This window comes from Neopelma chrysocephalum, unplaced genomic scaffold (genome assembly GCF_003984885.1).
Source record: "Neopelma chrysocephalum unplaced genomic scaffold, ASM398488v2 Primary Assembly neopelma1_26, whole genome shotgun sequence".
NCBI classification, from domain to species: Eukaryota; Metazoa; Chordata; class Aves; order Passeriformes; family Pipridae; genus Neopelma; species Neopelma chrysocephalum.
This window is the reverse complement of record NW_020897695.1, coordinates 30927230-30954295: the sequence shown is the minus strand read 5'-3', so window position 1 is coordinate 30954295 and position 27066 is coordinate 30927230. Positions and strand designations below refer to the sequence as shown.

The window sequence follows — 27066 nt, the reverse complement described above, 5'->3', positions numbered from 1 at the left end:
TACAAAATCATGTTGGGCAAAGTGGGAGTTCTTAAAAGCCACTGGACACTGTTTACCACCCATCACCACAGTAACTGTGAAGGAACTGGACAACTTCAGCCACCATCCATGAGCCTCATACATATCTCCACATGGCATATACAAGCAGCCACAATTACATAGGTATGGAGACTTTGCCTGCTAGACTAACCCATACTAGACAGTTAATGGAAGAAGTTGTAGAAAATTAACACTGTGTTCAGATGTCAGCTACCTATCCCGGAAGTTTGGGGGTTTCAGTGGTCTAGATAACCTTAAGAGGGACGTATCACACTGGGTACTAAATGCCCTGGCTTTTTGTCCTGAAATATCCATGGCAGCCAGGGAATTTTAACACTTTCAACAGTAGGGTTTCCCAGTGTGAACTTGAGTTCCCTCCACAGGCTTCAGGACACATAGAAGCAAAGATGAACATGAACCAATCCAAAAAAATCAAAAGTATAAATAGTCAAACTTGCAGCCCTTCTCCAGGAGCATGAGTCTCCACTTATCCTACTGCTGCAACTGGTTTCGATTGGACTTGATGCAAGAGCAGTCCATGCTTATCGACCTTCAAGTATCTCAACAATGGGATGCTTCCAGCTCAGACTCCAGCAGCTGAAGAAAGATTGATTTAGATTACATTAATGACCATCAAATACTCAAGCACTTCCACCCATCCCACTTGCCAGTGGCTGTGGCAAGTGCAGGAAGGTTTATCAGCTGCTGCCCAGGGAGAAGAAGCAGCAGGAGTGTGACCCAAATGACAATGTGGCATCCGAATGAAGCTCCCAAGAAGCTGTTTTCTTACAGTTGGCTGCTCGTCATCAGATCAATCGCAACTGTCCTACAGACTGTCCATAAATCCAGGACCAAAGCCTTATTCCTCTATAAGTAAGAGCAGGATCTGGACAATCAGGAAGACAATGAGTCTTTCAAAACTGCTTTCTCCAGGGCTGTACCACCTGAGATTGGATAAGAATTTTTCCTCCTCTGTGCAGGCATGTGGTGAGCTGTACATGGCAATAGATGGCAGAAGAGATCCTTCTGAAGACAGGTGGTGCCACCCTTCCTTTGTCCTGCAACAGTTTTTTAAAATTCCCATTTTTGGAGCAGCTTCATTTCTAGTCTAAGAACATAAGCACTGGTACTTCAACCTTTAACTGCTAAGAACTGTACTCCAGCTGTGTCTACATTGCAACCACACTGCATGTTGCATAAAGTCACCCAGGCTAAGCCTTCAAATTCATCAGTCCACATGGGAATCTAACAGCAATGCTGCAGACACTTCACTGTGAGTCCTACAATTCCTCCTCCCAAGGTCCTGGTTATTGCTGACACCCTCACCACCACAGCCAACACTATTCAGCTGGGCTAGCTCAGATATGCTCACACAAGCTATAAAGGTACATAGTGATGCAAAAGCAGCTTCACTGAGAAGGAACAACAAATGGGAATGCATTGCAGCAGTCTGTTTTGGAGGGAGCTGTGTCTTGGATATATCTCTTTCCTTGTTGTTCTTTGGGTTATGCATGCTGCAGGGACTGTTCACTAGAGATGGCTTATGATACTAGAAAAGACAAGTTGACTCTTTGGGACTAAGCTACAGTGGGAGTCATTGCATTAGTATGAATCAGTACCAAGTACCATGTGACAAGCACTTATTTCAGCAGTACTGTAAAAGGTACAACAGCTTCTGACTCCTCCTCAGCACTCCCCCCTGTGCACAGCTTGATTCTGCTCCTGCAGCCACTCTCTGGAGCCATGCTTCTTCTGCAGCTTTTCTCATCTCTGGCTGCTACTTGCTTCTCTTCACCAGAGTGCTCCACAAGTTGCTTTCCAAGCACAGCTGAGCACAGTTACCTACAAAAGTACTTGGCAAATCGACACTTGAGTTACTGGTTCCTCCTTCCAGAAACAAGGGCTCCCTCACTCTTCTAGCAGCATGACCCAAGACTCCTGAATTTCAGCTTGAGCCAAACCCACCACCCCATACCAGCAAGTATGAAGTAAGGAAGCACATCACCAAGGAGTGACTTTAGGCCAGGCCTGCCATTTTATTCCATGCTGCTGCACAGAGAAGAGCATCACCACATGCCAGAAAGTTAAAGTGCAAAACCACGGCAGCAGAAAAAAGAATTAAGGAACTCATTTACATTTGCTTGTTTTTTAATAATCACTAGCAGATGTCTGAGCGTGTGCTATGTCCACAAACTTTTCTTCAAGGAGAAAACCACAAGAACAAAGTTAGTTTTTCACATTAAACCCTGTCCTGTGTGCTGGAAGGAAACAAGGTTGAACTCCACACTAACAGACACCTTCCCCATTGGAAGGAGGATGCAATTTCCAGTTCACTTGCACGGTCTCCATCTACTGGCAAGGACCTGTCAAGGTCCTGCTGCCAGCACTTGCTGCAAGTGGAAGAGCTAAGCAACCCTCATAGCTTTCTATTATTCAGGTAAAGCCAGTGTGGGGAAGCCTGTGGACACAAAATGGTCTCCCCTTCCACTTCACTGCTCTGCAACACCATTCTGCTGTCTGTGCTGAATTACAGGTAACTTTGGTAACTTTGTAATCTACGTTTTTTTTTCCAAAGGCCTTTTTGGCTCTACAAAAATACTTTCTACCCTGTGGAAGAGAGCCTATAGAATATTAAAACCTGCCCATTTTCAGAAAACTTGAGCACTGCCCCCTATTTAATTACACAGAGGTCAAACCTACTTCTAGCACAACACACCGTGCAGCTTCAATATTCTTCTCTTATCATTTTCAGTGTTCTCAGACATTTGCAAAACCTGTTTGCTTCCCAGTTCCCAACTACGAGACATTAAACAAAACCAGCACGGTCCAGATGACAGAGCTTCCTACTTCCTCACTCATGCGATGCCCTCTGGCACAACCCAAAACCCCAGTCTCTGATAAATTCAGTGCTGTTCTTTGTTCCCTATTCCTCTTCAAAACAGTTGCAGATTCAGACTGAATGGCTGAACGATATGCCAAATAATACCAAACATGTCAGCAGCTCCCTCCCTAGTCAATTGACCAACTGCTAAAAGAGGATGCAGGATCAGAACCATACAGCTGAAGAAAATTCTCTTTTCATTTTGAGCAGCCTTTACTCTGCAACTGTTCTTTAAAAAGAAAAAAAAAACCAGACCATTTCATTCTTGTTTTCCAACCTCAGAAAGCCACGTGTACCTCAACTCTTGCAATCCTTCATCTTTGCCGTAAAAGCAACTTGCACTAGCCAGAAAGCAAGAGATTACTTCTGGCAAAAATGTCAGAAGTAACAGTGTATGGATCATTTTAGCCATCATCTGAATGGCTGAAAAACTTCCTGTTCAATTAAGTCCTGCATTAATCCCTACCATTTGAATAAAATTTTCCATCTGCTAGCAGGAAGTGATAAAAGTCACATGGTCATTAGGTTGTGGGCATTTTAACCTCTTGCAGAGGTTGCAGCTTGCAATTTAACCACACCTGAAATGAGATATCTGCACTTCCCATGGGGATGGCCTTTTGAAGGCTCCTCTACCATCTGGCTATTACCAGGGACTCAACATTTCTCTTGTAAAACTACAACGTTTAGACACACAATGAGGGAGGGAAGAAATGAAGAGTCACAAGACATCCTGTATCTGCTGCACAGCCTTTACTCTGATAAGCAGCAAAGTGATCACTTTTGCATAAAACACCTATCAATCACATTCACCATCTTGCCAAAAAGGATTACTAAACAGAAACACACCTATGAGCTGCCAAGGGAAGAAAATAAAATAAAAATCAGTATATTCCATTATGTTAAACCTATGCTATTCTTATATAATTCTGAAGGCAAAATACAAACTTTAGCAGGGGCTATTTCTACTTTTTAGTCTCTTCTCCTACATCATTGTAATTTTTTGCATTGAGTTTCTCTTGGAAGCAAACCACGACCCTCTCCAGGCTTCCTCCCCAGGAGTCAAACAGCCCATTCTTGCAAGTCAATCAGGCAGACGCAGTCAATTGTCCCAGTAACGCTGTTCATGCCTTCTTTCAAGCCATGCCACATCCTGCTACCAGTCAAACTGGCCTGAAAAGGAAAGGGGCCATTCACCTCGAACCTCTTCTTTACAAGCAATGCTAAATCCTATGAGAGGGGGCTGGCTGGACTGCCAGAGCACACTGTCTTTCCCTTCCTCCTGAATGCCAAAAAAAGTAGTTGGGAACTAATGATATGAATGGAAACTATGGCAACAATTCCTGTGGCACTGCAATCTCTAGCTCTCCCTGTAGACTTTCTTTCTTTACCTGTAGTAGTAAGTATTCAATACTCTCTTGCTTCTTGCGTCCCCCTGCCCCTGGAGACTCTAGTAAAAGATATGGTGCATATCTAACTCACTTTGTTACCAGGTAATCATTGTAAAAAACCCACACAGACACACTAACTGTGCGTACACACCACAGATTTGTCCGGGAAGTGAAAAATACTGTCCCTCTGAGAAGACACTGAGAAGAGTGAGATTTATCAGTGCTTCACCCTCCCTAATGCCCTCCTTAATTTTACTTTTAGGATACATGGTGGTATGTGAGCAGCAGTACACCTGATATTTAATAGTACAGCCCAGATAAACTGAGAGCTTGCTAATGGTGGAAGAAGAAAGTCCTGTTCCTTTTAGTTCAGCATTCCGTTGTGGACTCTGACCAGGAAGGGATGGGAAGGCATTGTCCAAGCAGAAGTAGAACAAAGGGAGTGGGACCACACCTTTCTGGAGCAGCAACTGCTGCATTGCCTCACCCTCATCTTTCTACCCTAAATGAGTGGGTTCACTTTGGTTTAAACAGATCTCGGCAAGGCCTGATGCAGGAAAAAGGTATGGTATATGTTCTTCCCTTCACCTCCAGCCACACGTTCCTGCTTATGCCAGCACTAGAGCTCCTGAGACCCCATAATCAGCTGGCTAAGGAAGTCAGTCTAGCTGAAAATTAATTTATAGGTCGGGGTTTTTTCTTTGTCAGGTTGGGTTTCATAAGCACAGAAGTGCTGGTGTTGGCACAAAAGAGGTGGCAAGAACTCACAAGAGGGAAGAACAGGCCTGCCTTTTCCAGCAGAAACTCACATTAAGATCAACCTAAGCTGACTGAGAAACACATTAGTCACTGAACTGTAAAATTTTAAAGGAAGAAGTGCCCGGCAGCAATGCCAGCGTAGTCCCCTTCGCTGTCAACCCTTTTGCAACAAACAAGGAGCCTAGTCTCCATGAAGACAAGCAAGGAAGACAAAATTGGGTGGGTTGGGTTGAGGTTTTTTTGCTTGATAACCTTAGGGGGTTTTTTAAGGTAATGAAAAGATCTGATTTCCTGCACTTCTGCCCGCACAAGCAGATTACCCACTACTTTTCCCTGTACCATGTCAAGCAAAGCCCCAGCTTACAAATGTTTGAAACAGAACAGAGAGGATGGCACTCCAGATGCTGTCTACACTGACAGTGACACTGCATAAAAGCTGAGCACTTTCTAGGTGCCCCATGGGGGAAGCATCCTACTTGGCAATGGCCAGCCTGCTGACTGGCACTGGGCTCCTCTGAAAGCATCCCCTGAGGTGTGGCTGCAAGGCCGTGCCACTGATCAGCTGTGTCCAGTCAGCACCTCATGCCAGTGCCCAGCCTGAGGGGACATCTAACAGCAAGAGTAGAGGAACAGCCCTGAGAGCAGACCACTTGTAATTTCAAGGAACACATGCTTGCAGCAACCCTAGGGTCATGTTCAGTAGATGTTTCCGTTAGTCTAAACAAGCTCTAATAATTAATTTCACAGTTCAAGAGGAGACCAGCTTCAGCCATTTTAACCTGCTGGTAACGTGCTCTGTGGCGGGCAGCAAAGTGCCTTCCTCTTACCACATTATGTTACAAACCCAACCTGTCACTGAAGTACTTTCTGCTGCATATGTAGATACACATCAGCCTGCTCTACACCTTTGACATCCAGTCTCAAATCTGAAACACAACAATGAGCCTCAAATGTGATAGTCCCAGCGCACACCTTGCTCCTCGCTGCACTTTAAGTTTAGTTGCAACCTGATCCTCCATAATAGACCGAATGCCTAAACTTAAATTTCTTTTCAGATCTACATTTTTCACAGTGTCTCCGCGCAAGAGAGAGGTTCCTGCCCATGACTACAGCTGGCTGTATCCATCTCTCAAACCCCCACACTGAAGTCAAAAAGGCCTCTGTCACAGCCCATCAGTAGCATCCACTCAGTTGTGTCACCTGTGGCTCTGGCTCTGGCGGACAGGAGACCAAGGAAACCTCACATCACTAAGCACAGTCTTGTAAATCTGTAAAAAAAATCCAAAACTCTGGGATGCTTCTCGATGCCACCTCTCTACCTCAAAAGCACTAAGCCAACATTTGGTCACTGATTTACTGTCAGTCCTCAGGCAAATCACTTGTCTGTCACTTTTCCAAGCTGAAATTAGACACTGACCAAAAGAGGGCTGGGTATAAGGATTAAAATCCTACGAAAAACTGTGTGCATCCTTGTTTAAATCAGATGAGGACCTGAGGTCAGTTTGTCACATGGCCGTACAATAGGTCATGGCAGAGTGCTCCCACACAGGAGCAGCAAGAAATTGGCAATTACTTCAGCTGGGACCACCGGTGAACATTTGATGAACTCAAAACTGGTTCATTTAGTTCTCAAAAGCCGTGCATTTGAAAGGCAATTGGTGAAAATGCCAAGCGACCTCCCCAGAAAGAACGAAAGAAGTGATATTGGAAAGAACACTTGAGCAGTAAGAGAAAGCAGGCAATAAGGCCAGGAGCAATAAAGGAAGTAAAACATTGTGAGGGAATGCAAAGAGCTGTCTGTATGTTCAGGAAAGTGGAAGTTACCTGAAAATAAAATGGAAATCCTGTGAGGACCAGATGACTAAGGAGAGAATGGCAATGTAGCTGACATGCCTGATTAGAAAACTGCAGAAATCTGACAAAATATGCAATCCTTTTCATACCCAGTCAACCCCTGAGCCACAGGTAAAGAAATATGTGGAGGATTTCACAAAGCCCTAGAGTATTTTCTTTGTTTAAAATTATATTAAATATGGGTTCAAGTAGCTACGGATACTGTTCAAAATAACAAACAAATGCAATCACAACGGGTTGTGTGAGTGACTGCCCTTAGCACTAAAGGAAATCTAAATAGCTTGAAGGTGAGAATTAAGTCAACAAAGTCAACAAATAAAATAAATGCATCTTTTATCACACCATTACCAAGGGAAGACAATGCCAAAAGGCAGAACTAGAGATGCTTCTCCTGAGGCCTTGCTGGCAACACAAGACTGCCCAAATTTAATTTGAGTTTTTTTAAATCAGTTCAAATCCACGTGGACTTTTATGGGTTAAGAGTAGGTTAAACCAGAGCCTTGCTGACAGATAAATCAAAAAGACAGCCTGTCCATACAGCCTCTTGTGCCAGTTTAACTTCATTAATTTAAAAGCCACATCTTAATTTAACTTAACATAAGCCATCTCGAAATCTCAGCAAAGCACCACCACTAAGACTTGAATGATTCTGGATCAGGAAATCCAAAATCTCTTCTAAAGCTATAGCAGACTCCAGCCCGCCTACCCCATGACCTGCTACTTTCTGTTATGATTTTCTACTGCAGACAGATGCAGATTTTGTCTTTAGAAGAAATTTAAGCTGCAATTCAATCGCTAAATATTCAAATTCTATTCTTTGGAAAAAGGTACTGATTCCAACTTCCCATTTTGAATCTATATGGGCAATATTAAAAACACACCAAATGGAGACAGCTCTGGTTTCATATACAGGGTTCAAAATCCTGGTAGGAGTTTTGCTGAATGTGCTAATCCATATTTTTGTGCATTCACCAGGGCTCTCCCTACCCACGAGGGACTCCTCACAGCCAGGCAGCCTTAAAAGTGTTCCAGCTCTTCCATGCATCACTGTTATATAATTCTGCAAGATCAGAAGCTACACTAGAAATAACTGGGTCACTAACAATGTCCCTTTTCATAGCCATTGCGTGACCTTAGCCAGCCTGACATGACTGATGTGGTTCACAATGCTTTAAGCTGAATAAAATTAAACTATATAGGTAAGTTTTACTTATTCAGTGTTTCATACATGCATATACATGCACACACACATGCGCATATACATATGTATATTACCTGCAATGAAAAGGAATGATTGCAGACAAGGATCAGAAATATGAATAGCTGATTTTTAGATTACTGTAATAAGCTTTGCAGAAGGTATTTCATAATTTAATAAGATAATCAACCATCATAATTAACTGCATTTTACATACCTTTACCCTCCCCCAGGGGGAAAGAAAAGCTTTTAAAACAGTCAAAAACCAAAACTCAACACTCTTCCAGACTTAGTAAGGAACCCATCCTACCAAAATTGGTAATCCAGACACCTTAATACCTGCAAAACATGCCTCTGAGGGAACTGAGAGCTTATGAACATTTCCAGCTCTAGCCCTTTAAAGGTTTTCTAAATCCAAATGAAACCAGTGGAGTGCAAACACCCTCGAAGTGCAGATGCAAAGCAAAGCAGCTGTTGTCGCTCACATCTTCACCCAGCACTGGAGTGGCAAATTAATCACTACTCAGTTTTACTGATTAGTTCCTTTAGAAGAATTTAGCAGTCAATTATTACATACCATCATTTTCTTGAAGAAAGGAGGTTTTAGGGTGAAAACCAGAAGTGGGGGAAAACCCAAAAGGATAGTGAGCTATATCATCTTCTACAAGCCAAAAGAAACTGAGAAGGAGATCTGTGGTGTGAATCCCCATCACAGTGGCTGAGGTTCTCTGCGTCATAGGGGACAAGCAATATGTTAGGGCAGCTCTTCCTCTACACCCCTCTCTCAGCACATAGCAGGGAACTCTCTACAAGTATTTCTTGGCAAGGTTTCAATGCTCCACATTCCATTTAGTGAAGGAAAATCATGTTCAAAGCAGAGTCTTTGGATCAGCTATAGCTGACCCAGAACATCAATCTCCCCCATCTAGACAGACACCATGAAAAGTGAGACATGTCAAAAGTTAGGGTTCATCATTATTTAAATGAATCATTTGAACACTACTATAGAGCAATGCGGTACTCTCTCCTTCCTCAAGTTGTACACTTCTAGACAAGGAATAGAAATAAAAACTATGGCACCCATATACAGAATCTCAGAAACAACTCCCGGGGGAAAAAAGCCCTATCAGTCTACAAATACTGTATAAGTAGCAGTATAAATAGGAAACTTTAAGTAATCAGCTTCATAACACAGCAGGGTTACAGCAGCTACAGGAAAAAACGTGCTAAACCCAAGTTTCCTCATGCTAAGTAAGAGCAATTTGATACAGAAGCACAGATACTAAAGTGAATCTGCTCATGAAGCAGAGGATGTTCACAGCCTGGGGAAACAAGTCATTACTGCTTGAGGTGGTGGGATGCAGGCACAGAGCAGGGACTCTTCAGAAGCAGAGAGAGCCTACAGCATGAGAAATGCTATTCCAGAGCAGTACAGATAAGACTGTAGTTGTTATCAATGGGGACTTTAGAAGGCTAAAATAATCAGCTGTCTGAAAGAAATACCTATGGCTTTTGATACCATCTCCAAGAAAACAGCACCAATTCCCTAATTCTTATTTATATTTTTATCATATTTATCTTATTTATATTTCTTATTATATAAGAAATTATATAAGAAATATAAATCTTCAAAGAAAAAATAAAGCCCCTTACAGAGCGTTTACAAACAAATCAAAACCGTTCAAAACCTGAAACTGTCACTATGGGAACTTCAGCAATTTTGCCTAACACATGGCATCGGAGGGCTCTGGGATGCCACCAGTCAAGGGCTGGTTCCTGCAGATGTCAGCAAGCAGTTTGTTTTCATCAATAACATAAGATGCCTGTAGCATCACCAGTTTTACTATGTTCATTGTTTATTAGAAAACACAACTGTCTTATCTTTTATTAGCTGGCATTTCTCAAGGTTCCCTGCCTTTATTTTTCTCTCCCTAGTATAAACGAGTGCATTGGCCAATAATACAAATAATACAGTCTAAGGAGAAAATGAAGCTCACACTGTGGGATGTTCATTGTGTGAGGTCAAAATATTTAAGGCAATGATAAATGCATTAAGTTATGTTTCACGTATCATTAAGTAATGCTGAGTTCTATCCTTAAAATACCCTACTTGATAACGCAGTCCTCCTAACAGAGGGGTGATCTCCCAGCAGACATGGCAAAGTGCCATGCTGCATTATATAACAACATTTTCCAGAGGAATGAGCAGAGCACTTTCTCCGATGCACAGGGAGCGTACAAGCTGTCACTGTGCACTCAGCAGCTTCTTCTAGAGGGACTGCATAGCAGAACCAAGTCACTTGTGGGTGTATTAAAAGGAAGAATAAATTATATTCAAGTAGCATCCATGTTTTGAAATGCAAATAGTGCCTAGCATCAGTGCATCACCTAATTAAAATCCACAGGAACTCAGAGCAACACCCATCCAGAGGTAAAGGACTCTCACATATGCACCTCAGATACTACCTTTGCCTACCTATTGAGCTGGTAGAGTGCAGCTCTGCACTGCGACACCCGCTTTCTGCACCAGCTAAACACCGCTGATTTATATGTGCTAGCGTACACACAGGGAGAGGAGAGCAGAGGGGGGAAAAAAAAAGAAACACAAAAAAACATCTTATATCTCATCCCACTGAAGAACTTTCAAGGGCTTGTCAGCTGATGAGGTGTGCTGCTGGCATTGAGTATTGCCAGGGCTCAGACCTTCTTGCTCTGTGTTTCATATACTCCAGCAAAGTAGCTGAAAATCTTCATAAATCCTCCCTCTTATATTCAACCTGGAAAATAACCACTGTGACACAATGCTTTGGAGCTTTTCATTTCTACACTCATTAAAATAATTAAGGAACTGAGACTGACATTATTTTTTTTTGTGGGGTTTTCCACGTCCTCATTAAGAGGTTCCATGGCCGACATGACTCAGAAATTTAGAGCTCATTATACAGAACCACTGAAATTAGCATTCCGTTCATGGGCTTAATAGGTATTTAAGCAATGTAAGAGACAGGTTTTGTTTTGTTCTTTTTTAATTGATAGAATAAACTGTATTCAAATGCTCAGAAAGTCTCACTTGTCTGCGAAGAAGAGAGAGCTGAATGAGCCAAGCACAAACAGTCCTAGGGCCCTTTGTTGCCAGTGAGTGGGCTTCCTCCTCCATCTCCAAGCCCTTCATAATTAAAGATAGCAGCTCACCTAATGCTCAGGAAACGCCGTAAACATTTGTTTTCATTAAGGCGCATATTGGGAAACCACGAGGATTCTGTTGAATAAAACCTAGCAGAAAAACACTTCAGTAGAAAAGGTTGGAATGGTCCAAAGAAACAGCAGAGTAAGGAACAAACAAGGAAGAAAACAAAGCAGAAAAGTCAACAACTAATTCAGGCATCCTAGACTGACTAACGATCACTACAAAATACAGAGAGGAGCAGACAGAAGATGGATTTCTGTTTTAAGGACTACAGGATTCAGTGCTTTTCATATAAAATTACAGCAAACCCTCAGAGGAGCAAAATATTCTTTATACCATGTTAAAAAAGGAACCCAAGTGGAAAAAGCAAAAGAGATTCTACTACCCTTATTAATTACTGGAGGGGGGGTGTCCAGGAAAGCAAAAGATTACTTTTTTCTTCCTATATTTTATTGGGCTCATGAATAACACTATCTTTAACACCTGCCTTCTTGATCTACTTCCTCAAAGCATGTTGCTAGAATGCTTCCCATAATTCCCACTCCCCCCTGCCCAAAAAAAGGTGTCTAACTCAACAAGATATTCTTAGAAAAAAATATTCCTGAATGTGTGTGCATCCTCCACACTCCACTAAGGAAGTTTTTGTCAGTTTGCTTTTTAAGTTGGGAACGTCAAGCTCTAAAAGACATGTCTCATGAGCAAGTCTTGGGGAAAAAGAACACCCAGAGGAAAGGACAGATCAGAACAAGTGCATAGTATCAGGGTCGGGAAATATGCCCAGATACTGAAATACTGTTGTCTGTCCTCATGTCAAACACTACTTCAGACCAAAGGGTTTGTAAAAACTGTTATATGAATAAATGGTATATGAAGATTATACTCACACTTCCTTTTAGAAGACAGAATAACAAAAACTTGTTACAAATTCCCTTTCAACTTGCCTTTTTCATGTTAAAAATTAGAAATAATGATGTGACAGAGTTGCATTTCTAACATCAGAGGTTCGTCTCAGGAAAAGGATCTTCATCTTCACGAGACGAGAAGAAACAAGAAACAGCAACAGGCCCAGATCCTGCCTTTCTCACTCCATCCCAGCTCAGAAACTTCCTTCCTCCATGGCAAGTAGACCATGTGTTTGGGCAGTGACCTGTCAGTATTTTGTAGAAACTGGGAAATTAGCATACAGCTGCATCCCCAGACTGACAGAGGGCTTTGAATGGCATGTAAAAACCTGATGGAGAAGCAAATCAATCTGAAGCCTTGAACTGAAGATAGCAGGTAACACCACAGAACGAGACAGACACAACGAACAGTTAAAGCAGTTAAGTTTCCTGCAACTGGACAGTTTCTAAGTAGGGGGCAGAGAACCAGTGCTCAAGAAGATGCAGCTAAGAAGCTGAAAATAATAACCATAATTTGGAGTAAAGTTCCATATTGGGAAGTTTCTATGACTGAAATAAAAAGGAACACAGTATGGGTTAGAATACATGGGGTACTTTCATTATCTGAGCTATTTTCATTGAATTACCACATAACACTGAAAAAAATGTAAAGGAGCAATTAGCCCACTTTTACTTTGAATGGCATACACTCTTTGTAGTCCCACTGGATTAGTAACCCTGCAGATAAACTACAGCTTCAGGGCAAACGATGCAATGTAGAACCTCCAACACATACTCTGCGCAAAAGGCTTTGAATGAAGAACGCTGTGGGTGAAAAGGACGTCTTTCTCTGCCACTAAAATAATCAAGTACCCAACAAGTATGAAACTCAGATCAGCAGTCATCCAGTCAATAAACAATTTCTCAGAGTTCACACTGCTCACCTTCAACAGAGGCAGCAACCTGACACAAGCCAGGTATGAGCCTGGGGAAATACATGGCATCACTTTCTGATGGCTCGTTCTGTGGTGTAAAACTCCAGCAGGCATACACAGAATAAGATAATTGAAAAGGAAAATAAACAAGATTCTTTGAAGGGCTACTCCAAGTGCAGTCAAAACCAGGAGCACTTAATTTACAGCACTCTTCAGTCTGTAGACATCTTAGGAAAATGTCCAATCCACTGAAATCAATAATAAATAAGCACTGTATTTCAGTGGATTCAGGAATTAACTCTTGTTATTTAAAAATGGATTTGAATGCAGTTGTGCTGATAAGGCACTCTCAAAACCCTCCTTCAGGGAGATGATTTGGGTTTTTGTTTATTTATGAATATTTATGTTGATTTAATATCAGAAAAGGGAAGAGATAAAAATACATAAAGCCAAAAATAGACACATATATAAAAATAAAACAGATATAAATACATTATATAATTTACTTATACTTTACCCTTGAAAACAATAAACAACTATTAGTCCAATTTTCAATTGCTCAAATCTCTGGCAAATAATTTTGAAGATGGAAGAGACATATAGTGATTAAGTGCTGTGGAAGGTCACACAGTATGGCAAGAATTTGAATACTAGGCTACCTTGTACCTACAGTACTAGGCTACTAGGAGATACTGTTCATTGTATTGCCTGAAGAGGAACAAGTGTTTGAATTCATGTTTTGGTAGGGTCTGGTAACTGTAAGCTTCAAGGAAAAAAAAACAAACTTTTTTCATATGGGGTTTTTTTTCCAAATTACTCCAGTTGATTCTTCTGATAAGAACAGCATGACCTTTACTCAAATGCTATCTCCCGTCTTTTTCCATTTCTCATCTGATTCATCTTTAAAGTTTATTTTGCAGTCTATCTGGAAACTGGAAGCAACTAAGTACTCCTAAACTGGTATGACATATAGCACATGTATCAAGACTGAATTTAAAAACAAGGTTTCTGTGTAATAGAAATGAAATAAAACTGGTAACAATCAAACCTTCATTGCATGGTAACATTTGCCTAGGTATTTCTCAATACTTAAAATCTAATCTTCAGGTAATGAGAGGATTTCATAGACCTAAAGACATAAAAGCAAGGTTCTTAGATATTGTGCCACACGTAGTTTGCCCTCTTGTTCTGTTACAAATTCACCAGGTGGGACAATCTGGATTTCAAGAAAAATCAATATCAGTCAATTTTTCTAGTGTAAGACAAATATAAAAAGTCCAAGATACTGCAATTAGTGAGCTGGCTTGGTTTCAGGTTTCTGACCTGGATTGGAGGGCTGAAAGATTTCTCAATCTCTGTTAAGAAAAATTTCATGATTTTCAATGTGTAGGTGTAAACAAGATTACACTAAAAATAGAAGTAATCAAAAAAATCCCAGCTGCTCACTTTAACAGCAAACTAGACATATGCAAAAGAAAAACATGAGACTCCCTTCTAAAAAAAGAGTTGATTAAAATTTTAGAGTAATTTATTTTTAAATGCACATTTTCCTTGACAACTTGCAGAACCAATTGTCACAGGGCCAGGAACAATCTAAAGCATAACAGAAGAGCACAGAAGACAAACAGTAAAGGGCTTTGGAGTCTCTTCCTCACCTCACTAGGAAGAGGAACGACCAGGAGAGATGGTGTTGTTTCCTTGCTTAGAATAAAAATGAGAGCAATGTTATCCTGGAGGGCTGAGTTAATCAGGGAAAGCTGTCACCACCTAGAGGGACTGATGTTGCTCCTCTTCATCTTTCTCCCCATGGCCACCTCTGCTGAGCTCACTGCGGTGCCCAGGGGATCTGTGTGAGATCAGTTCCACTGACCCAGCAGGAAAACATCCACCTTTGCTTTGACAAGGTGATAAACCATGACAGAGCCAGCACAAATGGAGTCAGGGGAAGCACACTCCTCCTTATCATGCATCACCTCACTCCATGGCGGGCTATAAGGCTGTAAGTTCAACCCAACACTCTCAACAGGAGGCAAAATGATTTGCATTATCTGACCAATAGCCCAAAGTAGGGTATTTATACAGTTGTAAAACAGAGGGTCTTCTCAGTAGGCTCCTGGTTGTGGAAATCCATAGATGACAGTGCACAGTGCTCAGCAGGCCAAAGGAGAACAGTGCAATCCATAATCACTTAGGGCAAGATCTCTCTAAAGAAAGAGGGAAAACGTCTCAAGATACAGCTACCATAAGAAACATATGTTCATCAAAACACCAGTGCAGCTACAGTGTCTTTCTGCGTGGGATGTCTCCTCAAACAGGTAATTGTGGTAGAACTTCTTGGTTGGAGAGCCCATTTCGAATCTCTTTCTAAGGCATTCAGCAAAGCAGGGACATCAAACCACCGGCACCAAGTGAAACATTGCTTCCTCAAGACAAGGGGTTTAGAAATACAACAGCACACATGCAAAGGAAAATATCCCATCTGTTGCAGAATAGCTGACTACCCAAACACCCATGTTTCTCTATCAAAGCTGGAATAGACAAAGCTGTATATAAAGAGCTATCAAAATTAGAATGAGGTGCAAAGAAAAGTCTCTCAGACTTCAAAGGCTAATGATGTGCTGTCTCAAGTTTTCATTTCTTCATCCGAGAAATTTTAACTTGCACCAGAATATGTTTATATTGAATTCCAAAAGCTGTCATTTAAAATAAATAAATCCTAAAAGCTGTCCTTGACACTCAGCATACATACACATGCATTACCAGTTAATTAATTTTGCAGAATTATTACTTTAATGAACTCCTCTTCAACTGTGAAGAAAGATCAAATCAGATAATAGCTCCAGCAGTGAGCCTTTTAACTAGGGATCTCCTCACTCTTTACCCATACCCCAAATTTTTCATTCAGAAAAATTAATATCTGTAGGATTTCATGAAAGTGAAAGCGTTACAGGCAAATGACATGTTGCAACAGAAGTGATATTAGAAATGAGGTCTGTACAAAATCTACTTACTTAATTGCAAAGATAAATAACAGCTGTAAGAGCTCCAGGAAAGAAGGAAGGCAAGGGAGGAGAAGAGAAAGAGTGGACAGTCATCTCCATAGTAACTACAACTATGAAACTCAGGGGAGAACTTGCCTGAAAGCTGAAAGAAGAATGCTACCAGAGGAAATAGACTGTAATATAACTGGAAAAAAGAAGAAACATGCAAATAATTTGCCACATGGTCGAGGATCCCTTAAGCTTTAGTTTATTTAATCAGAGCCAAGAACAAATACTGAGAGAAAAGCAAAGGGAAAAAAGGCATAAAATCAAAACATAATGATGACATGGCCATTACTGTACAAATTATTTAACAATAAACATACCGTTAAAATAGTAAAAATACAAATATTCAGGTTAAGAAGAAAAAAAAAACAACTATCTTCCCTCAGGAAATTCTGTGCTACTGGATTTAACAATGGAAGAAGGAAAAGCACTATATCAGCATAAGCTAGGTCATATATCTAAAATTCCTGTGAATTTTAAACCTCAAATTTAGCATCAACACAAGCGACCTGAGAAAATTCTAGAGAAGATATTGACAGTACAGAGATCTATCTTTTCAAATTCAGTTCAGAGTTAGAAAACTCTTAAAATTCCAAACTTTGATGCTGGTGACACAGACTGACCTATTTCTGACCAGTGCTCACACCATCCCAAGCCTCTCTCATCCATCTGGGAGTCTTAAGACCCACACCCTACTTGGGACAATATCTGCTTTGAGCTGACCCATAACAACACCAACACCCGCACTGCGGTCAGTTTTGGTGAATCAGCAGCAGCCCACAGTCACACTGCCATTTGCAAGAAATATGTCAAAAATATATTCCCACCACTCACACATTGTCCAGATCAGCCACAGGAATAAATACAGAATAGGATTTTATATAGTTTGGTGTACGTTAAACCAGCATACAATATGAATATTATCTTCAAATACTTATAAAAACACCAAAACCCAAACCCAAAACCACAATAAAACCCAAATCAAAATAAATAAATAAACAAAACCAAACAAACAAACCCCTCTAACACTCAATATTAGGACACACTGACACCCTTCCACTTTAAAATATTGGAATTGCACTCTCTTTTTTTTAATATAATTATCTTTGCATAGCACACAGGACAACCCCAGTTGGCTTTTAACTCAGCACACATACAAAACACTCGGGTCAGAATTATAGTAGAAATTATGTTCTATGCAAATAGTCCATGGCAAATCTCCTCTAAATGTCCATACAAAAGAAACTGGATGCTACCATCACCACTTTGGTTAAATAATAGTTAAAACACAAACTAGGTCTTACAGCACTTAGCAGCAAGACTTTTGGAGTCTTGTATGGAGACTGGAGAAGCTATAGGAAGTAATGCAGTCTAATAAATCATGTCCACCCTACCATAACAAAATGAAAAATTTCCTCTGGCCAATCAGCCTTACATTACAAATGTTAGATTGAAAAGATTAGGACTCCACTATTACTATGAAGTAGAAAATACCAAGAGTCTACAGACTGTACATCTTTTCCCATGTCCTTTGTTTCCTAATCATTTGAAAGACCACTAAAACACGGCCATACTTCATGAAATTGTTACTAAGTTTAGTCCCAGCAAAGTGCATACTGCCAAATATCACAGCATTTTACATCTTTATTTCAGGAACAGGTTTCTGCTTTTCCATTCTTGGCCTTTTATTCTTGCTACAAATATTTTTATCTGTCGACATCTTTTTAAGCTCACATTTTAATTTTATGCAAGAAATATAAGCTGTTCTTTCAATTCTGAAATCTTACCCATACTTGACTGTGCTGAATATTTTCTCATTATGTAATCTTTTCCAAAAGAGTGAGACCACTGCAAAATGCTAGGGTGGCTAACATATAGGACTCAAAATTTTAAACTAGAATCCCTTCTTTAAAATAACCTAACAGAAAAAAAAGTCATGGATTGCCATGATCTTCAAAAGACAATTATATGCCTTTTTTCCCCTCCATGTCTTTGATTTTAAATTCATTCAGGGGGAATTATGAATGGAGGAATAAGTATAAAGACACTCATTTGTAGTACATATGAATGTTTGGGTTGTTTCCCTTTTTCCCCCACTTCTACTGCTGGGGGTCATGGAAATTGATTAACACAGGGAGCAGACAAAGCTGTGGGATATCTAAAGTGCCTCAATGTTTGTTTGGTGAGGATGGTTGCATATTTTACCTACAGAGTAATACAACCCAAAGGAAAAACATACCTATTTCAAATTATCCATGTTTCCACTATTCAGGATGAGCTGGCCTGGTTTTGAAATAGCAGCAACAGCCAGAAATACCTAAGGGCACAGCATCAAGTCCACCTCTGCTGACATGACAAAAATCTGGGAATGTCAGCCACATATAACATTTCTTCTGATATAGCATGGGGCTTTGGGAGGAAAAAAATCCTGGACTACCTGGCTGTCCAGACACAGTCCTTGATGGAAAACGTTTTTAATACCAACCTGCCTTTTTGAAATGTCACCTAAGTAGATTGCCCATAAATGTCTTACTCTCTGGACAAGGGAGTAATAGATAAGACAAGATAATTTTCAGAGAAGAACAAAGGCAAGAAGGTTCTAAAAAAGGATCAAATCAGGATCAGACAGGTAGTACCTCTCCCCTGATCCCAGAGGCAGCAGCCTGGGCACTGGGCTGAGCCATCAGTCAGTGGCTGAATTGTAATATAAGGGTATTAGATGATCGAGCATAGATACACATGGAAAGTTACAGAATAAATCAGAAGTAGCATAGGGCTATGTTAACGCAAACATCAGGCTAGAGTATTATACAGACAATGGTTTGTATGCATTAAAAAAGTCTCTCTCACACTGACGAACAGATTTGATTGAAAAAAATGTCTTTTAATATAGAATCAACTATTTCCTACATGAGTTTAGGGCAACTGCTCCCTGGTATCAAAGCAGTCAACATTTGGCCTTTCATACACGGGCGAGACATGAATGATGTGAATGACAGTAGAGATGGGCTATCAAGCAGCTGAAAGACTGTTTGCCATACACAGGACCACAGAAACAACTGCACTCATCCCATCTGGCTTTAGAAACATCCTTAGTCCTTCAGCTGATGAGCCCAAAATCAAGGTCATAAAGACCCCTCCCTGCAACTCTGACTTCCTTGAAGAGAGAGTGGCAGAAGAGAGCAAGTGAGTTTGAATTGGACATTGCTTAACAATTCTCAGCTTGCTGTAAATCATACCTTCATAGTTATTAAATCACTACTCAAACAAGTTGTTTACATAGCTGTCTACCCACAAAGTTCAAGTGTTCCCAGATTATTGTATGTTATTATATCTTTGCATGTCGGATAGAAGAATCCATGTCACAACTTCTGTTTGTTCCTTATGAAAATACTGAAAGAACATTAATCACCTGATTTCTTCCTTTTCAAACTACATACAATAATCTTCTTGACTTGCATTATAAAGCAGGTAATCTGTCTTTTTACTATTCCTGTGCAAATCCACTCCAATGGACTATTATTGCTTTGTTTATAAGGCTTGTTATTTAAATATAAATGTGTGGCATTAAAAATATATTCCACTCATATCAGCATTTCCAGAAAGGGGGGGATTGGGGGCAGAGGGGGCAGGGGGTAAAAAAAAAAAAAATCAAAATTATTACACATAAATCTTATTGCCATTTTGGTTTTATTGTGGATTAATGTAGTTCTTCATAAGCAAACAACTAGTGCAGATTTGCACAGCCTACTGAAATTAGAAAAAAATAATAGAAGCACCTAGTTGATAAGTGAGCTTACATTGTGTTGTAGTAGGCAACAGCTGAACACAAATACATTATATAGTGTTCCAATTAGTGAAAAGACTATTCACTGAAAAGGTCCTGGAAAAACACTTTGATATTGCGAGCAGTCTCCTGCTTTCACACCCGAGTCATAATACACTGCTCTCTCCATCACCTACAATACCAAGTAGAAATCCCTCACAAATTTACATATGTGGGAACAGGACTGACCTTGTTTTACATCTTGCATGGAAGGTGCTAAGTCTAGTGCTAAATAGACTGTTCATTATTAGCTATAAAAACAATGTGACAAAAAGAGGAGAAAAAAAAGAAACCAACCCCAAGTCCCCTCAACCTTTTGACAGCTCTACTGCAAGAAAGTCTTTTGCAGCTCAAGTTGAAAAGGATATATCACTAAAAGAAACCACTTAAATTAGCAGCTTGCCTAATATGCAAAAGCTTGCCTACCCTTGACTGGCTTTTTTTTTGTGCTGAGGGTGCAAAACAGCTCTGCCAGCCTAGCAGCTGTGCAGTCACCAGCCAAAGGAGATCAGCATGCTTATCTCCCTCCCCTTGGCCACATATTCCCACCTTTTCATTTGACAAACCTTAACACACATCTCGCCCCACAATGAGCCAGTTCAGGGAGCTAAACTGGCATCTAAAAATAAAACTAAAAAAAGACAAACAGGAAAATGGAGCAGGCAGCCGGGAGCCAGCACAAGGCAAGGAGCAGGAGCACATCCCCTGGGTTGGCCTTGCTGTATCACACAATCACACTTCCGATTGTCACATGCTTGAGACCGTTAACAGAAAGCTGCTGTATTAATTAAAGGCCCCAGAAGGTTCCTAATAAGCAATTTCTGGCCAGTCTAGCTGTGGCAGCCTAAAATGCTACTGCTCCCCAGTGGGTTGTTCCTTTCTCCTGCAGCCAACAACTTTCCTGTAGCAGAACTGGACAAAGTGTCCTCTCCAAGGAGCTATGCACACCCTTGACCCAGGGGACAATGTCCATCCACTCTGCTGCTCCTGCAAGGGGGGAAATTCCTCCAACCTTATTTTGCTCCTAAACTAAACCAATGTTTTTTTTCTCCCTTAGTGGAGAGAATATTCTAACATTAAATTAAAACCCCACAAATTTAAAGTTTAACAGTTACTAAAATCAATCAGCCTCCTTCCACTTCTCACAGCCTTCTATTAACACAACTTTACAATAAAAAAATTATGCATTTGGCAATTCCCTGTGTGCATTTCTGGGAAGGGGCCCATGTAAATCAGTAGCCACCTGATTAGTAACAGGAAGCAAGCAATAGCCTATTATCACCAAAGATCAACATACTGTCACACCAAGTCTGCTCTGCACATGTCCCTTCTTGGGTAATGTGGGCAACTTGTTGCTAGAAAACATATTATCTGTCTCTGCACACTGTTATTAATTGCCAGTGGTTGTAGTCTTTAGAGTTGCCCATAAAAATGCACAAGCATGCAGCACAGTGACCAATCACATTTGGCCAGTTACCTATTGATCTTCTCAACTGCGAATCACAGCTGGAAACTGGAGATTCACAACAAAAACATGCAGCTACATGGAAGTTACACTTCTCCTTCAGCAACTACCTTTTTTTATAGGTTTTGAAAATGTACTATCTATACATGGTGAAGACCACCCAACCTGACAGTTTACCAAGCCTGTATACCAACACTTTTGTTCTTCTCTCCCCAAAGCATTGAAAAAACTAGCAATGGCTCTCACTTACATGGCAACCAGTCAGCAACCCATTGCACAACAGATTCAGTGTAAGATTTAAACGCTTAGCTTTTGCCAAATGTTAGAATAATGCTGACACCTTTCACTTTTACTGGTTGAAAGCTGTACAACTCAGGATTAACCCACTGCTTCCCCTCAGACCTGATCACTAGTAATACACACAGCTCAGATCAAAGCAAGTATTTTTCATCCTTCAAGTGTAAACTCAAACAAATCTAAGTATTTTGAAGTATTGAGCTTGCCACTACTGCCACTGCCAATCCACCCCAAATCCAATTTACTCTGTAAGTAGGGCTTACAATTCTTGGATTTATCTGGAGACTGTGCAGAGGCAAAGCTATACACATACTCCTTTTCCTCCTTACCACCACCAACAGCTGAAACCTGCAGCACTTCAGAAGGCAGGTTGCATACCTTTAGAACTGTTCCAGATTACTACTGCAATATAAAATAATACACTTCAAAAAATGGAGATGGAACTTTCCACACGGGCTGCAAAACTGGCTGTGTAGGAAACTTCCTCCAATCCCCAGAGAGCAAAGGTGTTAATTCCTGACTACCCACAAACTAGTTGAAACCACTTGAAGCCTATCAGTGTCAGGCCACTGCATTCGAAAGCCTAGTCCATCCAATAAAGTATCTAAGTGAGTTTCTGAACAAAACCTGCAGTATATATTAAATCTGTATACCTTCACCAGAACAGCAATCTCTTTCCTTCCACCATGATGCCCTCTTTATGGCATGTGTAGCTCTTCAGTCAAGTTATGTTACTACAAAAGGCATTGAAACTGGAAAAAAATAGATGTGATAAACCTTAAGCTGTGCTTGGTTGGGGGTTCTACTGTTGTGTTATTCTGTTTGGCATACATATGTGAAATAAGGAATACCTGTCAGTAATCTCTTCACTGGTCAACAGGCAGGCTGGAAGGGATTTACCTCCCCCCACAGATGCCCATCAGCATCTACCTACCTACAGCTAAGTCGTCTGACCAGTAACTCACTGGGAGCATCCACTGCCTAGTTTTGACCCAAGGAAAATCTACACAAGAGATGGCTGGCACAGTGAGACCACAAGGCCGTGCTAACCACTAGCAAATTCACCCTCCACTCAGTTTGCTCCAAGAATTGGCACTTGCTGTTCATGCAGGCTCTCATGCAAATTGTCTCTGAAACTGGAGGAGTTTGGATCAACTATAAATGGAAATTAAAAACACACACATGCTGCATACATGCATGAATCTATCTCCCTATTCCCTTTATATAATGTGACCTGCTCTAGGCAGGGGGAGGAAATGCTGCCAGATAAGTCCACTGAACTGACGGACTGGGGCCAGAAGACTTCCAGACACAACAAATGGGAAGAGGTGGGAAGAAGAAACTGGGAAGAGACTGTCTGCCTCCACGGTACCAGCCCTCCATTACTCTGAAGAACTGAAAGGTCAAACCAGAGCCTTAAACTACTAAACAAAATGGAGTCCCTTAAAACAGACTCCCATATTTACTGTACTTAGTTTCTTAGTTTCTTGTTTCCATCACTAGTGTGAAATATAGGTGACTCATTCTTCTAGAAGATGACATATTCAAGCATCCAAAAGACTGCCATGCACAAAAAACCCCCCACAAGCCATAAAGAACTAAATAGTAACTTATATATAATGGTCGGTTCAGAGTACATGCTAAAGCTATAGTCTTTAAATGTGTATTTTAGTACACACTTAAAGTGTACTAAAGTGTATTTTAGTGTCATTACTTGTACACATAGCTGAACAGACAATTGAAAAGTCTGATTTTGAGAAAGCCTGGGGAAAAGACAAGGAGGGCACACTTCTCAAAACTTCATAAGCTGAGGCAGTGAACCCATAAATTCCATTTCAGTCCTGTTCACCTCCCCCCCTCCCCAGTCTTCCTGCATGTCCTTTGTTCACCCAATATTCCTGACTCAACTCTTTCTGGGATCCCAAAATGACATGGACTAAAGAAACATCACATATTCAGATAAACAAAACAAAAAGCCTAAAAGGAAACAAGATGGTATCAAAACACTCAGCATGCTTCAGTACAGCTTAAGAGAAGGAGCCCAGAAAAGGTCTGTCTGCAAAGACGAAGCTGAGGGAGGACAAAAGTAGATAAAAGTCTGTGTTGGGTGTAAATGGAAACAAAACAAGAACATTCTCCTTCACAGCAACTGCAGTAACAACCATAATATTACTTCAACAGATCATGATGCATGAAGTAGTAATGAAATGACACCTTGCCTTCCACAAAAGCCAGGAAAATAGTTTTCATCTTGGGTTCTGTGTTGGGGCTGATTTTTTCTGGTTTTTTGTTTTTAAGCTGAAAAGTACCAAAGGCACTGACTTTCCTATTATTATATGCCTGAACCGCCGGGCTGTTTCTCAAGAGTCTGAATTCCCTCAGCCCAAACCTAGCAAATACTCCTCCAAAAATATTTCACCCGGAATACTCAAATGCAGTTTCTGGAGACTGGTGAAGTAGCAATACCACTCATTTCTGAAGCTGGACTGTGCAGCGCACCAGAGCAGGCACAGCATAAGGGACAAGCCCTCCTGCCCCTTGCCAGTCCCAAGAGAGGAAGGGGATGTTCCCCTGGTTGCACTGGCAGCTGCTTCTACAACCATAACGTCAACAAGAGATAAAAGCCTCATGCAGGTTAACAAAAAAGAACCCTGGCAAAAAGCCTCAATTCATCTTCTCTTGCTATTATTTTTAATCCTAAACAGCTCCTTGAACCTACTCATGGTGTGACCCTGCATGCCATTCTGTCACCACAGCTGAGGAACAAGGGGAGAAAGCAAGTGCAGAGGGCACCAAAAATTCCCGAAGATAATGTGCAAGCAACAAACAGTGGTCATGAAATAATGACCACTCTCTCCCAGGATCACACCTACAGTTGATGTCACCTAAATAGCTCAGCAGAAATAATTTTCAATCCTCCATTGTATCTCATAAAGCTCAAAATAAACACACAAAAAAAATCTTTTGACCTGACCAGCAGTAGGATGCAATAAGCCTTACAAAATTTCTACTGGTGTGGAAGACAACACAAATTTTACTCTGATACACCAAATGAGCTAAGATAAGATGGGTGTATTAACTAGATTTTGAGTTTGTTGCTTGGACAGAAGAAAAGGTTGTGTGGACCAGAGGTGGGAAACACTGGAACAGGAACATGAGAGTGTCCAGGAAAATACCAGTGTCCTCATCCCCTTGGGCTTTTCAGTGGAATCATAAGGTCATACAAAAAGCAGGAATACTTCTTTTTTTGAAATAGAACTTTATTTGATGACTTGGGTCTAGGATGTGAGGAATGTGGAGGAAAAAGGTTCAGAAAGCATTTCTATTTCTCTCTTTTAAATGGCATTTTTCAGACAGCCTGTTTTCATTCTTTATTCAGAGGACAACTCACAGCCTCCTGCATTCTCAGCATATTTTCTATAATAGATTGGCTTGAGTCCTATGATTTTAACCCATATTTTACACATTCAGTCACTTCTAGGAAAGAGGAGGCAGTTTCCTGCAGCAGTATCTCAAAGTAGTTCTTTGCAACTGATATCCACCGCACCACCTTACTACATAGTTTCTCTTCTTGGAAGCATCTCTTTTATTCTTTTCTTCTTTCTTAACTTCACATGGTTTCATTCATCGAAAATTAAAAATAACAACAGTAACACTTACTACTTTAGCTATGCTTTCCTTGAAATTATACACACATATGTATTGACATGACCCGAGAGGTCAAAGCCAGGGGAGGAGGAGTGAGGGCGGGAGGGGAGAGAGTCCTAAGACATTTAAATTAGCATTCATCTACTGCAAAATAACAACCGCTTTTCCATGCTTTTCAGAACTACAAGAATCATCTATACCATTGGGTGAAGTAAAGTTTGCTATATCCTCACCATTACTAGAAGGCATCCACACTGGAAAATCTGTCTATGGTAGGGCAGTATGTGCAACCATACCCTACTAATAACATAATCACAACACTGTAAGACAAAAGGGACAAGGCAGAAAATCTGTACTTTAATCATAATGCACTACTAACCTTTTCCTCGAGGGCCCTTCCTCAAAATCTGAAGAACTAACATCGTTGCTCGTTGAGGACACTTGTGATGCATCGTCCTTCTCATTCTCCAGCTGTTCTGATCCTGGTCCTAATCCTTTAGATTGGCCATTAGTGAGAAGTCCTGCAAATGTGACAAAGTAGTACACAATATTAAAAGCTTGTGCTACCAGTGCCAAATGGATTTTATAAAAATTCACTAACAATAAAGAGTTGATACCCAAAGCAACCATCTTGCAAAGATATATACAGATAACATTGATTTTGCACAGAGGTAGTTCAGTAAAAACCTGCCTGATTACTAGTTTCTGATTTGATTAACTCTAAGACCCCAATCTCAAATAACCATACTATGGGTGCAATGGTATTTATAATCTTGTCACATTCAAAAAAAGGGACACAGCTTAGTCAAACTTATCCTTGTTTTCCAGAACTCCTATTGACTGGCATAGATAAGAGTCTTTTGCATTTATCTGTGGATTTATATAAAATTAAACCATTTGGTCCAACTTGTCATCATCTTGCTCTTCATTCTGCTAATTCCAACTGCTGCAATTTACGATCCTTTAAAAAAAAATACTAAATCCAAAAGGGAGAACAAACATACGTTTCTTGACTCCGATTCTTCTGGACGAGTGTCACTTATCTACAAGAACTCCAGACTGCCAGAAAAAGTACACAGGGCAGCAAAGGTACACAAGCCAGAGCTGCCTCCCCTTTTGCACCTTTTCTCTCCCAAAGCAATATAGATGGAAGACAGCATTGGACCTATACAAGCATAATGTCTAACAAATTTTGTGTATTTTACTCAACCAAGTAACTACAATACAACTCTCACAAGTAACAGAAGACAGAAATGAAACCCCTTATACTTAGAGAAGAATTAAAATAGCAACATATCCTTCAGCAGGCTTTGGATTGAGAGGGAGGAAACAATTTTATCAGCTCACTATTTACTAGATGTTAAGAGCTTATTACCAGAGGAGTTGCAATTTTATCCAGGAGAATGCTTTCCCATCTCTCCACCCAAATAGGTTTGCAAATGGCATAACAAAGCTTTGTTTCACAGCTTTATTTCCTCAGAGAAATGCTGGTAAGACTTCCCTCCCTCCCTTAGCCATTTCAGTCTCCCTTTCTATAAAAAGAAAGGAAAAGGAAAAGGAAAAGGAAAGGGGAAGGGGGGAAGGGGAGGGAAGGGGAGGGGAAGGGGAAGGGGAAGGGGAAGAGGAGAGGAGAGGAGAGGAGAGGAGAGGAGAGGAGAGGA

General features: G+C 40.7%; 1 protein-coding gene across 4 annotated transcripts in view; it reads right to left on the bottom strand.

The window, feature by feature from the left end:
• Positions 1–27066, bottom strand: part of JARID2 (jumonji and AT-rich interaction domain containing 2) — a 215960-nt gene that overhangs the window by 67452 nt on the left and 121442 nt on the right. For all 4 annotated transcript variants that reach the window (XM_027676086.1, XM_027676084.1, XM_027676085.1 and 1 more), the window contains exon 3: positions 25785–25926. Coding sequence is in view for 1 of the 4 variants with exons in the window: in XM_027676084.1 (XP_027531885.1) it covers positions 25785–25926 (142 nt within the window). In the remaining 3 variants the exon portion in view is untranslated. The remainder of the gene's footprint in view (positions 1–25784; positions 25927–27066) is intronic.